Raw genomic sequence first — 20011 nt, forward strand, 5'->3', positions numbered from 1 at the left:
CGAAATCGTTGGAACCAATCGCGTAATTTCTTCCAAAAAGTGTGTCACGTGGACATGACATCGCACACAAAACCAAACTCAGCAGCTGTAAATATGGCGTCAAAAGATGAAAATCGACCATCAAGAATGAACACTGGCGTGCCCAGTACTTCTGGAAGTACACATTATCAGAAGTTACGCAGTGAGAGCAGTGAACAGGTTTGTATTTCAATTTCTTGAAAAGATTACACCAATGTGTGTATTATAGACGTACCAAACAGCTGCCAATTATAAATTATCATCTCATCCGTACCCACCCACCCACCCGAAATGGATGGTCTATTAAAGAAAACAAAATGTGATTTTATTCATAGCCGTTTGAAAGAGGAAATATTTTAGAATTCTAGTTAGTTACTCCTTTCCCATGGATTATGATGTTCTAGTTTAAAACCTATATTAAAAATTTGAATCGTCCTTTAAAACACCGAACAGCTGCCGTTTACCACGTCTGGAAAGACTATAAGCACTGCCGCCGTGTATATAATTTACGTAAAGCTATTCGTAGGCTGCCGCATACCTCGTAACACGATATACGTAATATACTCATTACCTGTATTTCGATATTTGCAAGTTACTGTTTAAACTTTTACAAATAAGAATGTTTAAATGAATATTGAGTGACTCTCATTGGTGGAAAGTTCAGTATTGTCGCCCAATAATTGCACTTTATTAATAGTTAACTCAGTTGTATGACATATCAAATTAAATAATGAATTAAACAAGACTCCAGCTTCTTAGTTTATTTTATAAGGTTTATTTAGTATAAGCGGTATATAATACAGCATATGGTATAAAGGTAAATTCTACGTAAATCTAAGAAAAGGAATAATATACTCAGACCAGTATATGAAAATGTTACTATATGGCCCTGTTTTATGATCTTTTCCAGTGATAGTAATCACTTTAGTTCTCAATAAAAGAAGGTAAACTAATTTTTGCACCAAGATCAATGAGTTGCTCTGATAACATTTCCTTTTTTAGATTGGCAATCCGAGATAAATAGTCATACATTATTTCATATGATTTGAATACAGAACTCTGCCAACCATTCAACATACTTAGGTAATAATGAGACATCATTTTAAATGTCATATTTATATCTAAGACAAGATTTAATGTTTGTTCCATCTTCTTCATCTTGTTTTAGTTGAATTTAGCTTCCAGAGTACAAGTAGGGATATGAAACTGGTTAGTTTTTTCAATATTTTTTGACCAAATTAGGTTGGCTTTTTAAGGCATGTATTGGTGTTATGTTGAATACCCCCTCCTTTCTCTCTACATACATACATCCATAAATATGCTCAATGATTGTATACAGTGTCAATAGCCTAGTGGTTAGAGCATCTGCCTTGGATGCGTGAAGTTGTAGGTTTGAATCCCAGTCGAGTCATACAAAAGACTTTAAAAAATGGTACTAACAGCTGCCTTGCTTGGCGTTCAGCATAAAGAGGTTAGTGTTAAGACTGGTTGTCCTGGATTCAGACATAGCGATATGACTGAAAACTTGTAAAAGCTATTGTTAAAAAAATAATAAACACCCATATACAGTGTCATATACATGTGGCCATACTGTGTTTTTTTATTTATTAATTGGTTAGGTTAAATCACTGCATGTAAACTTCCATCTCCACCCAGCATTTTATGAAGGATATTATTTTCTTGCAGGTGTTTGTCATGGGTGTTCCATCAGACCGTCCGGAACTTGGTATATACACAGCAACAATGCAGCAAAACAAAGGTAGTTCTCTAAGTGTGCATTGATTATCCATTTCCATATGACTAACAGAAAAGTTTTAAATTACTAAGCAACTATATTTGCAGATTGTCCTCCATAACAGTTCTGATACATATAGTGCTTTCATTAAGCTTTGGTTTCTAAAGGCTGAAATAGTTTTGTTTCTGTTGTTTTATCTTCACAAAAGACACTTGAAATATTGTTCAAAGTGGAGAGGTAAATGAGTTGTTACTATGATGAAATGTCCATTAATGCATACAGTGTCCAAGAAAATGTTTCTAAAATTAATATAAATGCTAGATTCTTGTATGGTTGTATAAAGTAACTTAAAATTGGTATGCAAGGATCTATCCCTCAAATCTCCAGGTGTTTCCAACAGTTTTAAAGTTAAGAATGTATAAGAGACATTCAGTGAATGGTGAAACACTGGAAACTCATAGTGAAAACCAAACTTGAGACGATATGACATCTTATTTTGACAATAAATATAATCATTTAAGGAGCTGTGACTGATTTAAAAAATGATGCAAATGCAGTGTTTTGTAGTCAAAACTTATCAAATCATTGGAATCTTAGCTGTTTAATACCAGTAGTTTAACCCTGTGCAGGCCTGTTATGGATTGGTTACTTCACAATAGTACTTTGGTGACATTTTGTTTTCACCCCCAACATAACAAAAGTTGACAAAAGATGTATAAATGGATTCCATCTTGCCGTCTGTGTATTAGACTGTCAAGCACATTTTCAGTTTAAGAGCTTCATTCCCAAACAATTCAAAATATAACTTGTTAGCCTTATTAAGCTGTTGATTCTGATGTGCCTTTTGCTATTTACAATTTTTCTTTCTGAATATTTGTAAAATAATTTTTCCATGTCCTTGTCCATCCATCCATTATCCTCACATTTATTTGTCTCACCACAAATCATAATGTGTTTTAATACAGACTGTCAGGGTTGTTAACCTGTATGGCTTGCATTAATTAGATAAGATTTAAGCAACATAAATAACCTTTATTATCCATAACAGAACACTATTTTTGAGCTAGTTCACCATCAAACTCACCAAATTTGTCTGCTATGTAAGCATTATACATTTTCATGGACTTGAGACTGTTAACTAATATTAAATTTGATTTTGTTTAAATCACAAGAAACTACTGTTTCAGGTTAATATTCCAAACTAAATGTTAATGTAAGAAAATATATTTTTTACAATAAAAAAATTTGAAAGGGAAATACGTTATAAATTGATAATGATAACCATGCAACAGCACATCCAGAAAGGAACCTGCATATATTCTCACACATTAGTTCATGAAATACATATTTCAATATTTTGTATTATTCATGGTCAGTACTATTGTCTTTTTCATGCTTTTATAATTTCCTTGCCCTGTTAAAACAATCGGGTTCAACAAAAGACATTAGAAGCCTTTATATGCAGTGGCCCCCCTCTTGAATGTCTCTTTGACCGGTGTCCACCCACCTTTTATGGCCAGAATTCCATGGCACTGAAGAGTTCCTGTTTAAAAGTATCTCCAAGAAAGTCCACCCCTCAAATGCAAACAGCAGCAATTATAATTGTGCACAAATGTAAGATTTTCACTTCACAAGTGGCAACATTTTATTTTAATATGTGTCCGAAACCAATATTTGATTGGTACAGTAAGTAACATGATTATCTCTACTGATGTCTATTTCCCAATGTCAGATTTGAGTGTACCACTAAGGTTAATATATAATTATCTATAAATGCCAGGATTACAAAATGGTCTTCATGGGCTAAAAATAGATTTGTGGATTAGCACACAGGAAGAAATTAACCTTGAACAGCACTGAGTACTAGACAAAGACCAGAAAATCATGAGACAACTCATGCATCACTTCCTTTATAAACTAGGCATTTTGTCCACAAAAGTTTCATCTTCATAATCAATTGCAGTACTGCACCATTAGCAAAAAAGGAAAAAAATCATTAGAAAACTTTAACAGTTCATCACGAAAATGGAGACATTACTTTAAAAGAAAAGTTAAAGTCATTCGACTCAACATCCTTGGCGGTGGTGTGTGGGGCCCAAATCGCTTCATGTTGGAAAGGCTCCAATCCAATACATTTTTTGTAACAGATAAGGAGGATATTCATCAGCATTGGAAAATGGAGTAAACGGAAAGAGCATTGTATATGTACCAAGATTTAAATGACATTTTTGAATGTTTCTGCAATTTGCATGATAAATATACCTCACTTGCATTTCATTCTTAAGTCGAGAAAAAGAATTATTCAGTTGTTCAATTGAAATAAGTCTGTTCTTAAGACAAGAACATTTTAATAATTAATGCTGCTTTTAAATGAAGATGTTAAATGCTTTGAAGTTGTATGTAACTTTCTTACTACCGTACTATGTACATTCTGTACACTTATGCACAAAACATTTAGTCCTCAATTGAAAAGGCCACATAATAAGAACAGTACCAGTGTGTGTATGTGTATATATATGTATATACATACACTTCTTATACATTTGAAAGATCCTTTTATCTTCAGTCAGTTTTGTTAAGGTGGTGGATAAGATGTAGATATGTAGAACTAATAATATATTGGTGGTGTGAATATTTCTATAGATAATGATGAAGTAAACAGTTGTGTGCAGTGTCTGTAAACTGCCACAAACTGGTTTTAATTATATATGATCTTTTTATTTCGTGTGTTTACAGAGTGGACTTCCAACCTCAGACGTAACATGGAATTATGTCATGCAGCAGTGACTCGGCAAAAAAGCATCTTACATGTTCCTTTTGGAGAAGAGTATGATGGACATGGCAATAGCAGGATTGTCAGAAGGCTATGCATATGGTGTTTTATTTCACCAGGGACGTCTGCACTATTTATGATTTTTTTTAAAGCGGCATTTTCAGTGGATTCTTTGAAAGCAAAGGTAATCACATCATCACAACATTATAGCTACATTTGAGATTCATGAAAGCAAATGCTCATGCTTTTGGGACATTCAAACTGGCTCCAAATTACTGGATGGTTAACTGGTGATCAAAGAACAGAGTACATTGTGCTTATGTTTGTGAGCATTTGTCAAATTCTATTCTACGACATCTTTTTGTAATTGTATTTATTCTATATTTGACCTATGACCACCTTAAATAAACCACAGGGGAGGGATAAAAACTATCATACCCTAGTTGCAGCTATAAAAGTATAAAAATGTATGTTGAAATATCAGTTAAGTTAGAACAGTGTAGTTTAAAACCTTGTTTATCCCACTGATAGGAAAGTTTTTAAATTTTATTTCATTTAGCATTAAACTGAAATTAAGACTGTCAGAGAACATTTATTAATCTTCTGATGTGTGTGGTTAATGAAATCACATTAGGCTTACAGTAATGTTATCTTTAACATTGTCATTTTGTCAAAATTTACAGATATAGCTTTTTTATCAGGTTATCAGTTTATACAAATATTTAATGTTCTTTTCTCCTTGTTAAAGACAATCTATTGATTATATATATATATATATATATATATATATATATATATATATATATATATATAATTGTATTGCATCTGATAAACATTGTTAACTTTTCATTCTGAAGCAGTATAGTGGATGAGTCTTTGTCTCATGATTTGTTATCTCCAGAATCGAGGCACAACATTTTACCTATAAATCTTTCTCTTTCAAGGTTTGGATATTATCAAACAGGCGCTTGAATGCGATAGAAACGAGGATTTTTTTTTGGAAAACATATTTACATTGGATGATATCAAAGCAGCTGAAGGAGAATACTTTAATTTGCTAACCGAGAAACGCAAAAAGCTGCCAGAGCCAGGTTTGTGCATTATTCAAGGCTTTTTCTTACTAATACATGACCAAATATACCTGTAGCTTGCCAGCTTTCTAGTTAATACTGAAGTGTTTAGAAGCCACAAAATCAACTATCTTAAAACCTAACTTTGAACAAAAATGAAGTGAGATCAAGATAGGCATTGTTGATGTGAAATGTGAACAGAAGATTGTCTTTAATGTTTAATAGTGCATTTAATTTTATACTTTGTAGTGTTGGTACCATAGTAATATACACTTACCAGCTCCTACTTCAAGTCTGAGAATACAGCTTAAACAGAAGAATGTCTTGTAGTGTCCATAAGACAAGTACATCATTTGGATGTCAAGTAATTTTTATTTCAAGAGGTACATGAGGAAACAAAGTAGAACACATGATCTTATGAGTGATAAAAATGGAAAATATGTCATTTTATAAGAGAAAATTAGCCATAAACCAAAATGGCAACAACATCAAAGCAATTTAACCAGACCTTCAAATTGTTAAATATTAAGCAGCTACAGTAAGGAAACAAGTAAGATAAAGTGAATGACATCCACAAAGAGCACTAAACCCGCAAACAAAATTGCACCATTCATCCCAGTAAAACCTTTATACTTTATGTACATTTTACAGAAATTTAACATCTATACCTTGTATAATTTACCATGTATATAACTTGCATCGAAATAGTCACGTTTAGTTCTTTTGACAGAGGGTATGGATCTTTTTTAGTGCATGCTGGCAAGTAGATGCATGCCATAACCTACATTTGATTGTCTGTGGTGAGCAAGTTAAACACAGTAACATTATGCTTATAGTGTTTTTTTTTTGTTTTTTTGTTTCATTACAGAGTCAAAGAAATTATCATCCACAGGAAGAAGGTATTCCGAAATACTGTTCCAAAATAAATACAGTATTAGGAAGTCGTTAGATCATCTTCTTCATCACATACAAACAAATATTTTCAAAGAAAATAATTTTGAGTGTATGGGGGTGATGGTGTACATAGAGAAGAAAAAGAGCTACAAAGACAAGCAGAATGCGAAGTAAGTATTAAGAAGAAATATCCATCTTTCATTTTCCATTTGTTATAACCATGCCCATATACTAATTCATATATGTCTATCCTTCCTTCCATTCAGCACACTGTCAAGACAATTAGTCTCTCATATATTTATATGAGTTGCCATAAAACATGTTATATGTACTGGTCATTACCTAAATATGCACCAACTGTCCAGTCACTTTGCCCCTGCTGTTGTTGTAGGGTTTAACGCCATTTTTCAGCACAAGGCTATACATGGCGGCCAGTATTAATGGTGGAGGAAGAACCCGGAAAACCCCCAGATAGAACCACCGACCGACGATAAGCTACCGGCAAGCTTTCTCACATAACCACATTATCCGAATCTGAGACTCATTTGCCCCTGCAATTTTTATTATATGTATTGCTCTTTCTGTCATTGAATGTCACAGTCTTGTTAGTATAGTTAGCATGGGTTGATGTGACACAGACTTTTTCCATTGGCTGGTGTGACCATCTTGTGTGAAAATCAATTGGCCCTGCAGAAAATCAACTGGCTCTCCCAATCAGAGGAAAATAATGATGGAGGAAAATTTAATTGGGCCGATGGCCATCAATTTTAAATGACCTTCCTCAGAACCCACGGGTATTCGTCTGGCAAGCCAGCAACAAAATTGCCCCCTGAACTAGTCCTTTTGTTTTTTATTGGACTAGGAACTTGGTAAATCCTATGGTCATTATCAGAAGATACATATATTAATGAATCAGTGTGCTTCTGCAATTTTTGTTCATTTTTCTTGTGTAGATTAATGCAGTGCATGATACAAACTTGTGAGAGCAAAATGTACAACTTCTTTATGGATTGTAATGAAATTCAGTACAATATTATGTTCATTAACAAATAATGCATATATCAAATCACTGTTCCGCTAATTAACTTTAGAATTATTGCCCTTTATTGACTTCAGTCTAAAGACAGTGCATAATATAATCTAATGAATCATCTAATCTTTCAGATTGCCATGACATTTGGAAAAATGTTTTCATCATTATCGGAAGTTGCATACGTTGACAAATCTCTGCTGCTATTTCAGTTAGAGCTAGTTACTTTCTTAGATTAATGTTTGATAGGATTTTGTGAAGTTAGTTTGTCTCACATTTTTCATTGGATTGCCATGTAACTGCATGTTACAGTCATCATTTGAAAATGTTCATATAAACAGTTCACTTTGCTTTTGCAATTTTAGTCTCATGTATTGTCGTGCAGCAGAATGCATTGTTAAAATCTTGTCAGTGCTACCGATTGTGGTGCCTTTTTGAAAGGATCATGAAAATTGGCACGTGTGACAATATTCATCTAAAACTGCATGTACAAATCTTTGTGCTCCCATGATATTTGTAAGGGTTGTGGACATTTTTGGATTACAGTTGGGTACAGTGTATGACCAAATTTTGTTAATGCAGTTACTCAAAGTATTTAGTGGATTGCCCTGAAACTTGGTACTTGTTCAGCTCATCATGAGAAGATAAGTTTCTTTACAGGCATTTCACTTGCACTTTTTTAAAAACAGTTGTGCACTGTTAAGCTCTACACGTCTTCATCATGGGCTAGGGGTGTGATGTTGAGGAGGCATTGGTATATTTATATGATCAAATCACTCACATTTCCTCTAGCTGTGAGCATCATTGTTAGTAGCCTTTTCAAAAAAAAAAACAAATACAATTCGTTAGGTTAACTGCATTGTATGTGAACTTGATTCTTTTAATGAGTGTGTCTTTGCAGCTCAATTGCTGACTTAGTTATTGGTCTTTTTTAATAAGAACTGAATCTGTACAATACCCGTTTGATAACCTAATTACTGGAAGAAATATTCAATATTGTGTTTGTGAGTGATCACTGTTACATGCTACCATTCAAGTATGTGCATGATATTGTTGAAATGTGACATGAGTAATTGACTTATGATCATTTTTGCAGTGTACAAAATTGATTGAAATCTCATGATGGGTTTGGCTTTATACTATTTGCAATCTGTAACAAATACACTAAAGAGAAAAAATTGGTACTTGAGATTTTCAATTGCTTTTGTAGTGTAGTCATTTTGCAGGGTCTTACGTTTTGCATAAAATCTCCATCGAGAAATATTAATCACAGATTTGTTTCAACTAGCATGCAATAAAAGAATAATATGTTTTCTTTTCCTACATTTCATTTTTTTTTCTGCCAGTAAATGTTTTGATGGGACTGCCTTTCAGGCCGCTTTTGAAACTCACAGAACTGAAGTTTGTATGTGCCAACAAGTTACATTCTCAGATGTCTTTGTTCCACTTGAATATCCAGTTTCATGGGATCAGCAGCTTCAATATATCTCCATGTTTCCAAATTGGCATAAATGGCAGCACAAGACAGTTTCTTATTCCCAGTGGCTATCAATTCCAGATATGAAAGAAAAGTATAAACCTGCTTCACTAAGGAATCAGGTGCTGTACAATTTTAGAGAGGGTAACATGGATAAGTTCTATTCCATTTGCTCCAAATATAAAAACATTGCCTTAGATCCAGCTCAGTCTACTTCCACATTTGAAAGTTTACCCGAGTCATCTGATTATGGTGACATAGTTCCCCCTGCATCCAAACGCAAACGTCATGAACCTACTAGATGTTTGACAATTGAAGAATTGATGACAAACATACACACTGTAGACCCTCAGTTTTCTTCAGAAAATATAGCTGAAGAAAGATCTTATGATAAATTCAAATATGCAATGATTGAAAATGGTCATGTAATTTGGCGACGTAGTGCAGCTAATGTGAATATTTTTACAATGAATGAAGTTAGTATGACAACTGGACTGTTTCAGGAAGACTGTTATGTTCATTTGACCAAAACAGATATAGATAACTGAATTGTCTTGTAGCTGTGGAATGTATGGCATATCACTGCAGTTAGCCGTAATAAGTATACCTCAGGAAAATCTTGATGAGATAGATCTGAGTGATGTGAAATGCTGCCATATGAGACTTTTTAATGAATTGATCAGTGACCATATACCTTCTCTATTAAATAATTCTTCCAGGTCAGAAAATAAGATAATTGAAAAACTTGAAGCTGCCAAAGATAAATTAATGAGCCTATTTGCCAGATGCCAACCTCATCTGATAAAACTTTGAAGTTCTCAGTGTATTCTGATGATGACAAAACATGTACTTTTGTTCATATCACTGACAATAGTCTATCTTATCAGACTGGATTTTGTAATGCACTTTATTCATCTTCAAAATGTAAAGTTCTCCGTCTTGACAACGCTGAGACCCTTTGTCCTCACCTCAATCAATTGAAAGTCCATGCTGACACATGGATGGATCTACTGATGGGATCAGGCCAGATACAATTACAGTGGTGTGTTCTTGGCAAGGTACTTTGCCCTAATAAACTACATTGTGTTGATGTACTGTAAAATGCCAAACCAAACTTAATTTGGGAGAATGTATTTAAGAGAGAATGAAATAACCAATATTAAATAAGGGTCTATGGTAAAATGCATTCAGGTAGCTCAATATTATGCTCGTGATCACATCAACAACTGACATAAATCATTACAACAATTATACAAGCTATATGCATGTAACAGAAGTAAATTACCTGTAATTACCATTTATTATTGGTTACAGTTTTAATTAGATAGTCACCATACATTATTTTTCTAGTGTATCTTTCATCAGTTCTTTTACTTATTATGAGTGGGAGCGTGAACATACTGTTTGAGAAAAATCTATGATGTTTACATGAAAAAACTGAGGTTATCTGTGAGTTTTGTATGGAAGAGTTAGTGCATTATCAACTAGTGTGTAATAAAGGAAGGATAAATTGCTTGGAGAAAAAAAAGTTATTGCCTAAAGAAAACATCTGGAATACAGAATAATCATCGTCTTTGTGACTTCCATTATTTATATGGACCAAGGATGGATGTACTTTCATTGATTGACTATCATACAGAGTTGTCATATTCATATTACTTATTATGGAAAATTATACAATATATGTACTACTTGCTTATCCATAATTTAAATCAAATTTCATTCTAAAACAATTGTATCATTGTCAGATTTTTCTGCACATGTTAATGGGATTCAGTACAGGTTCAGATGGACCAGGACTAGACAGTTAATATCACATCCTGTACACAATAAATAAAAGTACATTTACTTTGGTTATGCTGCATCTTCAGGAAATATTTGTCACATTGCAACAAGAAATTTGGTTAAATTTTGGTCCTTGAACATTCACTGTCTGTTCATACTTTTCCTCAGTCATATTTGAATTACTTAAAGTTTTGTTTAATTGATTGATTTCAGGTAGGATATGTCTTTCCTAATGGAGAGACAATTGCAGTATCCCATATTTCCACTGTATATACATGTCATGGACCTGTAAAACACAAGGTATAAATTTTTGCTTTATTTTCTTCTTTCAATGAGCTTCAATTCATTGATGATGAACTAACTCATCTTTTAAGTAACCACTTTATTAGAAAGCATGGCATTTTTATTTGTTCCTATCTATTCATATCTATGTCTTTCTGTCAAAGATTGTTAGCATAAATATGCACACAAAAAACATTTTATACCGACAAATGAAAAATATGTTGTTGCTTATATTGGCATGCATAAGTCCTTTTTATCAAGCTAAGACGTATCGACTAAGTTATGGGGATGTGGGAGAATAATTTTTCTATTGCTTTACAAACCCAAATCTAGTTCTTTGAAAACTCACAAATTTCACAACATGCATTAGCATCTAATTTTATGATATTAAAAGATTGACTTCAGTGGTCAAGACAGTGTACTTGCCTTAGTGTTTCCAGCAGTATAAAAGATAATAGTCTTAACTTTTTATCAGTGAGGAATCTGTTTTTACATTTGTGTTGTTTGTATAATGTTTTTTTTATTTGGTAAATGATACATTTTGTGTGTGTGTGTGTGTGTGTGTGTGTGTGATTTTATATTTAGATTTGTTATCACAGTTGTTTAAGTGTTAATCAGGATTCTGATATTTCTTATTTTGTATTTAGATTTGGTATCGCCGTTGTTTAAGTGGCACTCGGGATTGTGACATAGGTCCAGGAGAGAGAGAGGCCATCCACTTTCTTACCAGGGATACTAGAGCTGACGATGAAATTGGCTGGGACTTTGTGGACCATGTTCTGAACTCATATATATTTCTTTTGGCTTCTATTGTACAATCATGAATAGCTTCTACAAATGTGTCAGTCATAATTCTGCTTCTTTTATGTCAAATAATACTTTTATTGCTTGTTTTTTTTTTCCTGGATAAGTAAGTTCAATTTAGATTATAGACAGCCTTGTTCCGTTTGCAAATTTAATCCAAAAATGTTAGCTGCTGATGGAACTAAGATAGGCATCAACATTCGACATTCAACAGTTGTACCAATAGAGACTCCAACGAATGACTTTACAATAGATCCTTGTCATCGAAGGAATAAGAGGGCTTTCATTAGCTTTTGCCCAGGGTGATCATGATTCAAAGGATAAAGCTCAGAGTAGAAACTCTACCTTTCTAAGAAAGTGCTTGGTACCTTGGGCAGTGCTAATGAGCTACCTTTAGAAAAGGAAAAAAACCGAAATGATATTCTGTTATAACATGTTGATAGAAACTTTCACTCACTGTTGAATATTTTTATGCAAAATGGTTGTAGCAACGGAGTATTGAGAAAGTTAGCAGTTCTTTTCATGATATTGTCTTCAAATAATTCCATTTCAAGCATTATTCCCTATCGATTTGTTGACGACTTCCAATCTATTTTGAATTTACTTAGGAAAAATTCAAATTTAGACATAAATGTTATAAACAGAGTTGCCAAGTTTTCTCCTGAAATTAGAGATGTATTATTTGCAGTCACGAATACTTGTATATGTTCAGCAACTTTAGAATTTTTGGACCATCTGGTGTCAAGAGTGAAACAGCTTTTTTCAAACTGTAAAGAACCAGACCAAATTAATCCTAAACCAGGTAGTTATAATCCTGCTAAATTTGGGAGAGCATATTACTTCACCCCCCTATGGTAAGCAGTTAAGAGACACTCCAAAATACACAATGGATAAAATATCTCATAATAGTACTTATGATGATGAACCTGCAAGAGCTGAAGAAAAATGCCATAAAAATTACCCTGAAGTGGGAAGGAAGGGTACAACATACTTATTTCTCTGGTTTGACCCACAGCATTATGGGCATTGATGTGGATATCATATGACACCAGGACATGAAGGGAGAAAAGATCCTGCTTGTTCTGCTTATGCATACATGGAAAATGCCCCAGAAGAAATATTTTATGATTTTAGTTGCCATCTTGAGGAGTACTGTTTGAATCGAGAACCTGGTTTTTGGAAAAACACGTTTTTTTTTCATGATACATTTCATGGCTTTTCCCATAAGTGTCCACCAGTATACAAGTCATCACGTCTCATGTTGTTAAAAAAAATTAACACTGAAATATGTGAGCAAACAAATGCTTTTCTTCAGCACATCAAATATTCAGCAAGAGCTATGGGAATGGGTAAATTCAATCACTACTTGCAGTTTTTTATGCACCAATGGAGCCAGAAGAAAAAGAAGAACTTCTGCAAAAAATGTACATTAGCTTTCAGTTATGTTGGTTGATACACTAATCACACTGTACTTATATCAGTCTAGTACAACAAATTTAATATGCATGATTTACTGTGCAAATGGATGTACCATATTTGAGCAGATTATTGTCCCTGTCTATAATATGCATCGTAAGACTATTTTAAGGCAGTTCTCTTACAAAATGGATATATTTATATTGCAAGTTGTTTGAGAATAAAATATGTTGACAGTAGAATAAAATATGTAGATCCTTCAAGTTTGCTGGTTTTGGATAATCTATAAATATTTTGATATGTTTGTTACGAATTTCAGATAGTGTTGTGGTTAGCACATGATATACCAAATCTGTTCTTAAGTTAATTAAACAGACCAGTGGTAAAACTGCAGTGATTAGTATTTCATCTATTTTCCAAGACTCTTAAATTGAGTATACATTGAACATGTTGTCCCCATGTATTTGTAACCTGTACAAAAGTGTCAGTACCTAATTATAATGTGACACATTGTCCCCACATATTTGTTACATGTAACAGTCTGTCCTCCTTTATCATGTGACAGATTTTCGTACGGCATTTTTTTTTACAGTTATGTGGAAAAGTGTAAAGTCGTATACATTATCTTTTCTTAAATTTAAAAGAGATTAATTCATATGAAACCTCTTTGTATCATTTTCTTTCCCAATTGTTTTATTGTGGTCATTTTCTAAGATGATTTGATGCTCAAGGATTTTGTAGACTTACTTACTTCATGAAAATACCCAAAATGTTTTTTCTGTAACTACCAATGTAATGCTGATTATGTCACTTATCAGGTACCAATGAGTCTTCTGTCATAGATTTAAAGTGGACTTTTTTACACATTTTTTTGTAAAATATGAATGTTAAGTTCAGAGATTTTTAAACAGGAAGTAATAGGCATATGTTTTTGGTAGAAAAATATTTCCTGTACATGTATCAGTTGCTGTGAGAAGAATGGAATTTTATGAGAGCGTGTGTTCTGCTTAAGGAAAATTTAGACTTTACATGATTGGAAATTATGTCTTATAGTACTTTGCCTAATGCGTGGTATTTCCAGTATGTGTGTGTGTGTGTGCTTAAGATTTATGTACCCCAATTACAATTCTGGGTAAGAAAGGTTCATAACCATTATACAGTTAAAAAGGAATAGAATATACTTGATAACATGTTAGACTGATAACTTGTAAATAGACATTTTTATTTTCGAGAACTGTACTTAAATCATTTTGTTGCATTTATAAGGCTGGTCATCTCTGGAAAATAATGCATTTATGTTTTCCATAACAGTACTTGGATCCATGCATTGTTTAGGATTTGACATGCATTTATATTTGAGATCTGTATTATTTTGTTCAGTGAATGGTTATTGTTTGTATTTAAGAATTGTAATGTATTTGAAAAAGAGCAAAAATAAATGATTTGCTTGTTGTGAATGTGTTGATATTTTACCATGCAAAATATGAATAAATTGATTTCTCATTCATTGGAGTAAATTTGTATTTACATATATGATTTATGCTCTGGTCATAAGGCTGACATATTATGATGTCAGTTGATCTTTGACTTTATTCATTTTGGCAAAGTGGTACTAACTGTCCTTCATCTTAAGTTAAAGAACTATGCAGATTCTTTTACTTTGGGTAAGATAAGCCCTATTGAATTTGGGATCAAGATGTGAAAATAGTGTCTTCTGTACATTATGTTTAGTTCAGGGTAGTATACCTTGACCAATGATTAAAGTTATTTATAACCACTATAATGTACCATGCACGGTATTCCTGTTATGTTATTGTTGCCATACTCTTTAAGTCCATCTGGCCATCTTCCCTGTCTATGATTAACACAGATTTCAGGAGTGCAATGAAAACTTGCACTGTAGGTACATCTTTGGATGGTGGTGTGTTGTACATTGAGATCATGTTCCTGTGACCTTCTAAAGAGTTTATTTAACTATACTGGTCACAGCACAGAAGAGTTTATGGGATGATCTGTGTTGTCTGTCATCTATCTGTTTATGCTAAGATTGTTAGTACTTCTGCTACTCCTAAACTATCTCAAGTATTGCCATAACTTTACACACACACACACACACACACATTCATTCTCGGGTCTAATTGATCCTAAATGAAAATGGTGCCACTCAAACATCCAATACAGCCACCACAGCAGACAGCGTTTTGGAAAATATTGTTATTACTATATTTCAATGAATGGTAAAATAAACATGCGTTTTTCACAAAAAGACTTCTTATGATGTATGGTTGGTCCATTATTAACAATTGTATGGCCAAGCTAGTGTTGTGGATTTGCAGCATTTTTAGTTTATGACCAATCCATCACTATTACCTTTTGGATATTTCTTAGTGAATAGGTATATCTGGCCATCTTGAAATGTTGCTTACAAAATGAAGGGAAATATTGTCATTTGGTTTTAGAAGACTAGTTTGTGGTGCCATTTTGGTCAGTACTTCAGACAGCTGGTCTTATTGACATTGTGTCTCTCGTCAAAAGACTTATTATGTATAGTTGGTAATAGGTAGAAATGTTGCCAATGTGATATTGGATGTGACCACTATGGCATCCATCTTGGTATCTTACCATTGCTATGACAAATAGAAAATATCAAAACGGGATTTCCACATGATCACTCTTTATGATGCCTTCTTGGTCCTAAATGAAAACTGTGCCAAGCTGACGTACAGTATATCCACCACAGGAGGTAATTTGAAAATTGTGTTACCACTGAAGAATATTAAACATTCAGTATTTCAAAGGGAAGAAACTGTCTTGAATTCCAGTGACATCTAGTTTGCGCTAGAGTGGCATTCCATTTTAGGGAGTCTTAACTTCCAGACTACTTGGATACGTTACATATGTTGAGGAAGAAGCCGATTGATTTCAGGGTCAAAAACACAAATATCAAGATCACTGTCTGAACGAAATTACTCTGGTGGCCTAAGTGGTTAGAATGTCCGCCTATAATGCGGTATAAAAATGGTACAAAGACTGTCTAGCTTGGCGCTCAGCATTTAGAGGTTAGTGTTAGAACTGGTACGCCTGGCTTCAGGATAAAGATACCGGGATAGGGACATGATGCTACATGTTTGCGACATAATCCACACACACACACACACGCACGCACGCACGGTGACTGAAAGACTTAAAAACATGGTTTCCGTGCAAAACCAAAAGTTGAAAACGACATACCTCACCCAAACTCTGCGACTGCTTGCACAAGAGGCGAGGAAGAAGGTTGTGGAAGTTTATGCCAAAGGTTGAGATCACTTGCTAAAAGAAGAAAATTGGTTTCCGCACAATAACAATAGTTGTACATAGCAACGTGGCGCAAACTTTGAGTATTACTTGCACTTCGGTTAAGGAAGAAACCAAGCGATTTTGGGGTCAAACGGACAAAGGTCAATGACAATCTGCATAAATCTTGTTACGCTTGATAAAAGAGAGGATGAAGTCCTCAAGTACGAGATAATCCCCAAGATGTGCTTATTTTAAGGACAATTCTCGCTTTTGTGAATGTATTTTAATCTATGGTGCCTGACGAATGCTCCATGGAACAATCATTGTTACCAAGCAGATATTCAATAACCTCGATTGGAGGATACAAGTTTTAGCAGAAATTTTAATTCCAAACAAATTATGTTTAATAGACTTTGTAAAATATTTGCAACGGTCAACAATATATTTGTTTAGTGCTTGTAGTGCACTTAGTTATTATAAACGTTTTCTTGGAAAAATAACAAATGATACTATAAAGCAGGCATGTTCGTGTAGCCTATATACACCTAGCAATGGATGTAGCTGCAATACTTGTCCATGTTTTGTAGAATAAAACTCATAGATTAATGTAGATTCTAGCTCAAGTGACATCATGTATGCAATTATTAAAGTATCACTTACCTTACTACATCTTGAAAATGCGGAAAACTATGTATGACATGCAAACCCAACACATAATGGCAAATTTGCAAGGCTCATATTTGATATCAAGCACAATATAAATGAACCGGCCCGTAACCATTTTAATAGCACAGTGTTATTTGTCAAATAAGTGATTGGTCCTTCCAACATAATTACTAATTGACCAAAACAATCTAATAGATTTATAGGGCAATGAGATTATGAAATTAAAACCTTTAAAATCTTTGGGCTTTAATTTTCACGAATAAATGGACATCACTACATATGACACGACATTAACACAACTATTTGATTTAGAGAAAATCTATAAAAAATTTACTCAAATTTGACCGAAAATATTTCATATAAATTAGCCAGGGCCTACTGCAAAAATAAATATTTAGGTTTCTTTTCTTATTAAATACATTTTAAAGAACACGATTAATTATCCATAGGTCAGTGCAAATTAAAGTTACCGTACACTTACACCTAACCGTAACTCCAAATCAAACACTAACTACAATGCGAAAAACTTGGCAAAGATTACTGAAACTTTGCATAAAGGTAATAGTATGCAAGCAGAGCAAAGAATGCAAAAGTCATTAGCTGGATTGTTCTTCCTGTCTATCAGATCATATCAAATACTAATTTCTCGACATATTCAATATAATCCTCGTGTATAAGGAAAGATGTATGTATGTGAAATGTAATGAACTGTGCAACGTTTATGCTTATTCAAGGATGGTCTTGTATAATATCTAATTTATCTCTGTTGACCTCTTACACAATGCTGCAAAGTTAAACATAATATATTAGATATATTAAATTGCTTTGATATGAAATAAAATATTATCTTAAATAAAATGTTTTTAAAAAATATTCTTCAAAATTTTAATACGTTTTGGCATTCGGAAGGTTTTCGGTATACCAGCAACGATTGCAGATTTGTGAACACTTCAAGCATGCAAATGTTTAAATTTAAAAGCCATTAGAATGGGAAAAGATATTCCTCTATGCGCGATTATGTTAGAAAAAAAGTGACTAAACCGAGAGCAGCTATCAGTTAAAATTTTGATGAAATAAGTCAATACATTAAAAGGACAACTTAACAGTTTTAGTTCGAATCACACTTAAATTTCGGTATTCATTGTGAATTATATTCATTATGAATTATAAAGCTCTGAGATGGTGTATAATTCGGTATAAATAAAGACAGTCGATGACATTGACATTGTCCGGATGTTGTGGGGAATCAGACCAGTTTTTCAGAACCCGGTATTCAAACAATGAAAACTTTGTGAAAACTATAATATTCCTCCGTACGTCATTTCCAGAGAAGCCTAACCCTCATCGCTAAACCTAACCATAAAAGACAAAAATCCACTTTTCTCCCAGACGGCTCGACAGATTCTCATGAGCGAGGTACCTGTTTGTCGGATTAGATGAGGCCAATATTGCACATAAAAATTCTGTCAAGACTGTCATTTCGGTTCGTACGTTATATCCAGACAACTGTAACCCTAACCCTAACCCTAAAAGTCACCAAAATTTATTTTTCTCGCAAACCGCTAAACCGATTTGCATCATCCAGGTACCATTTTATCAGTGCTGATGATACACGTATTGCAGTAAAATCCTGTTAAATCTGGCCTGTCCGTTCATACGTTTTCTCCAGAAAAGCTTAACCCTAACCCTAATCGCTAACCCTAAAAGCCACATAAATTCACCTTTCTTCCAAACGGCTGAACCGACTTTCATTCCAAGGTATGACTGGATTCGTCTTAATAATGCACGTCTTCTGGTCTATCACGTATGATAATCAAAGGTTATGAACACAGCAACATGTACGTATACAAGTGAAATTTGAGTATAGTTTTTATTTACTTGCATTCAGTGAACAAACTGATAATACACATTTATTGGTTTTACGGTCAATGGGTTTGTCTCAGGCTTACAGCTGTGTACTCTGGTTTATGAGCATGATAACACAAACAATAATTTTTTGTTTTAATGAATCCCAGTTTGTGCATATGCCTGCTGAATACGTTTGAAAATGATTTGCTTTGAAAACAAGAATCACTCAAATAAACAGATTATGCTGGCTAAAAAGAATTTAAAGAAATTCTAGATAAGACATTTATTCCTTTTAACTGCTAAGTGTTGAAAGTGTCTGATATTCTTGAGCAATAAGATTTTCAAATTAACTGCTGTGGAAGTCATATTGATTTCAGATTGGCACCAAGAATTTTGTACTGCACTGACAGGAATCATGCAAACATGTCAACTTGGACATGTAGGAAAAATACTATTTTAATAAAAATTTGGTTTGGTGGAGTTTTATAATGTATCAATGATGATTTAACAAAATGCTTAAAAAATAACGTGACAGTCAAGCATTTGCCCCTTTGAGGGATTTTTCCTTTTGTTAAATCAGACTATAAGGTCTAATTTAATTATGCACTTCACCAATAGGGAAGATCCTTGTGGGACAGCATATGATTACCGATAGGGAAGATCCTTGTGGGACATCATATGATGATCGATAGGGAAGATCCTTGTGGGACAGCATATGATCACCGATAGGGAAGGTCCTTGTGGGACAGCATATGATTACTGATAGGGAAGATCCTTGTGGGACAGCATATGATTACTGAGAGGGAAGATCCTTGTGGGACAGCATATGATTACTGAGAGGGAAGATCCTTGTGTGACAGCATATGATTACTGAGAGGGAAGATCCTTGTGGGACATTGTGGGACAGCATATGATTACCAAATAGGGAAGATCC

The 20011-nt window shown here is 33.8% G+C and overlaps 1 protein-coding gene across 3 annotated transcripts; it reads left to right on the forward strand.

Annotated features, from left to right (window-relative positions):
* The first annotated feature begins 83 nt into the window (after positions 1-83).
* LOC149776524 (uncharacterized) lies at positions 84-14791 on the forward strand. 3 transcript variants are annotated; one of them, XM_089940965.1, is made up of 7 exons: positions 84-198; positions 1705-1777; positions 4490-4710; positions 5471-5617; positions 6465-6660; positions 10996-11082; positions 11712-14791. In XM_089940965.1, the coding sequence occupies exons 1-4, from the start codon at positions 94-96 to the stop codon at positions 5585-5587; spliced, it is 516 nt and encodes a 171-aa protein (XP_089797091.1). In that variant the 5' UTR covers positions 84-93; the 3' UTR covers positions 5588-5617; positions 6465-6660; positions 10996-11082; positions 11712-14791. The 3 variants fall into 3 exon arrangements, with proteins under 3 accessions (XP_089797091.1, XP_089797090.1, XP_089797092.1); XM_089940964.1 differs by lacking the exons at positions 84-198; positions 1705-1777; positions 4490-4710; positions 5471-5617; positions 6465-6660 and adding an exon at positions 8108-10055; XM_089940966.1 differs by lacking the exons at positions 84-198; positions 1705-1777; positions 4490-4710; positions 5471-5617; positions 6465-6660 and adding an exon at positions 8108-9119.
* The last annotated feature ends 5220 nt before the right edge of the window (positions 14792-20011 follow it).

The sequence above is a fragment of the Sinohyriopsis cumingii genome, chromosome 18 (genome assembly GCF_028554795.1).
Source record: "Sinohyriopsis cumingii isolate HCF-2022 chromosome 18, ASM2855479v2, whole genome shotgun sequence".
In the NCBI taxonomy this organism is placed as follows: domain Eukaryota; kingdom Metazoa; phylum Mollusca; class Bivalvia; order Unionida; family Unionidae; genus Sinohyriopsis; species Sinohyriopsis cumingii.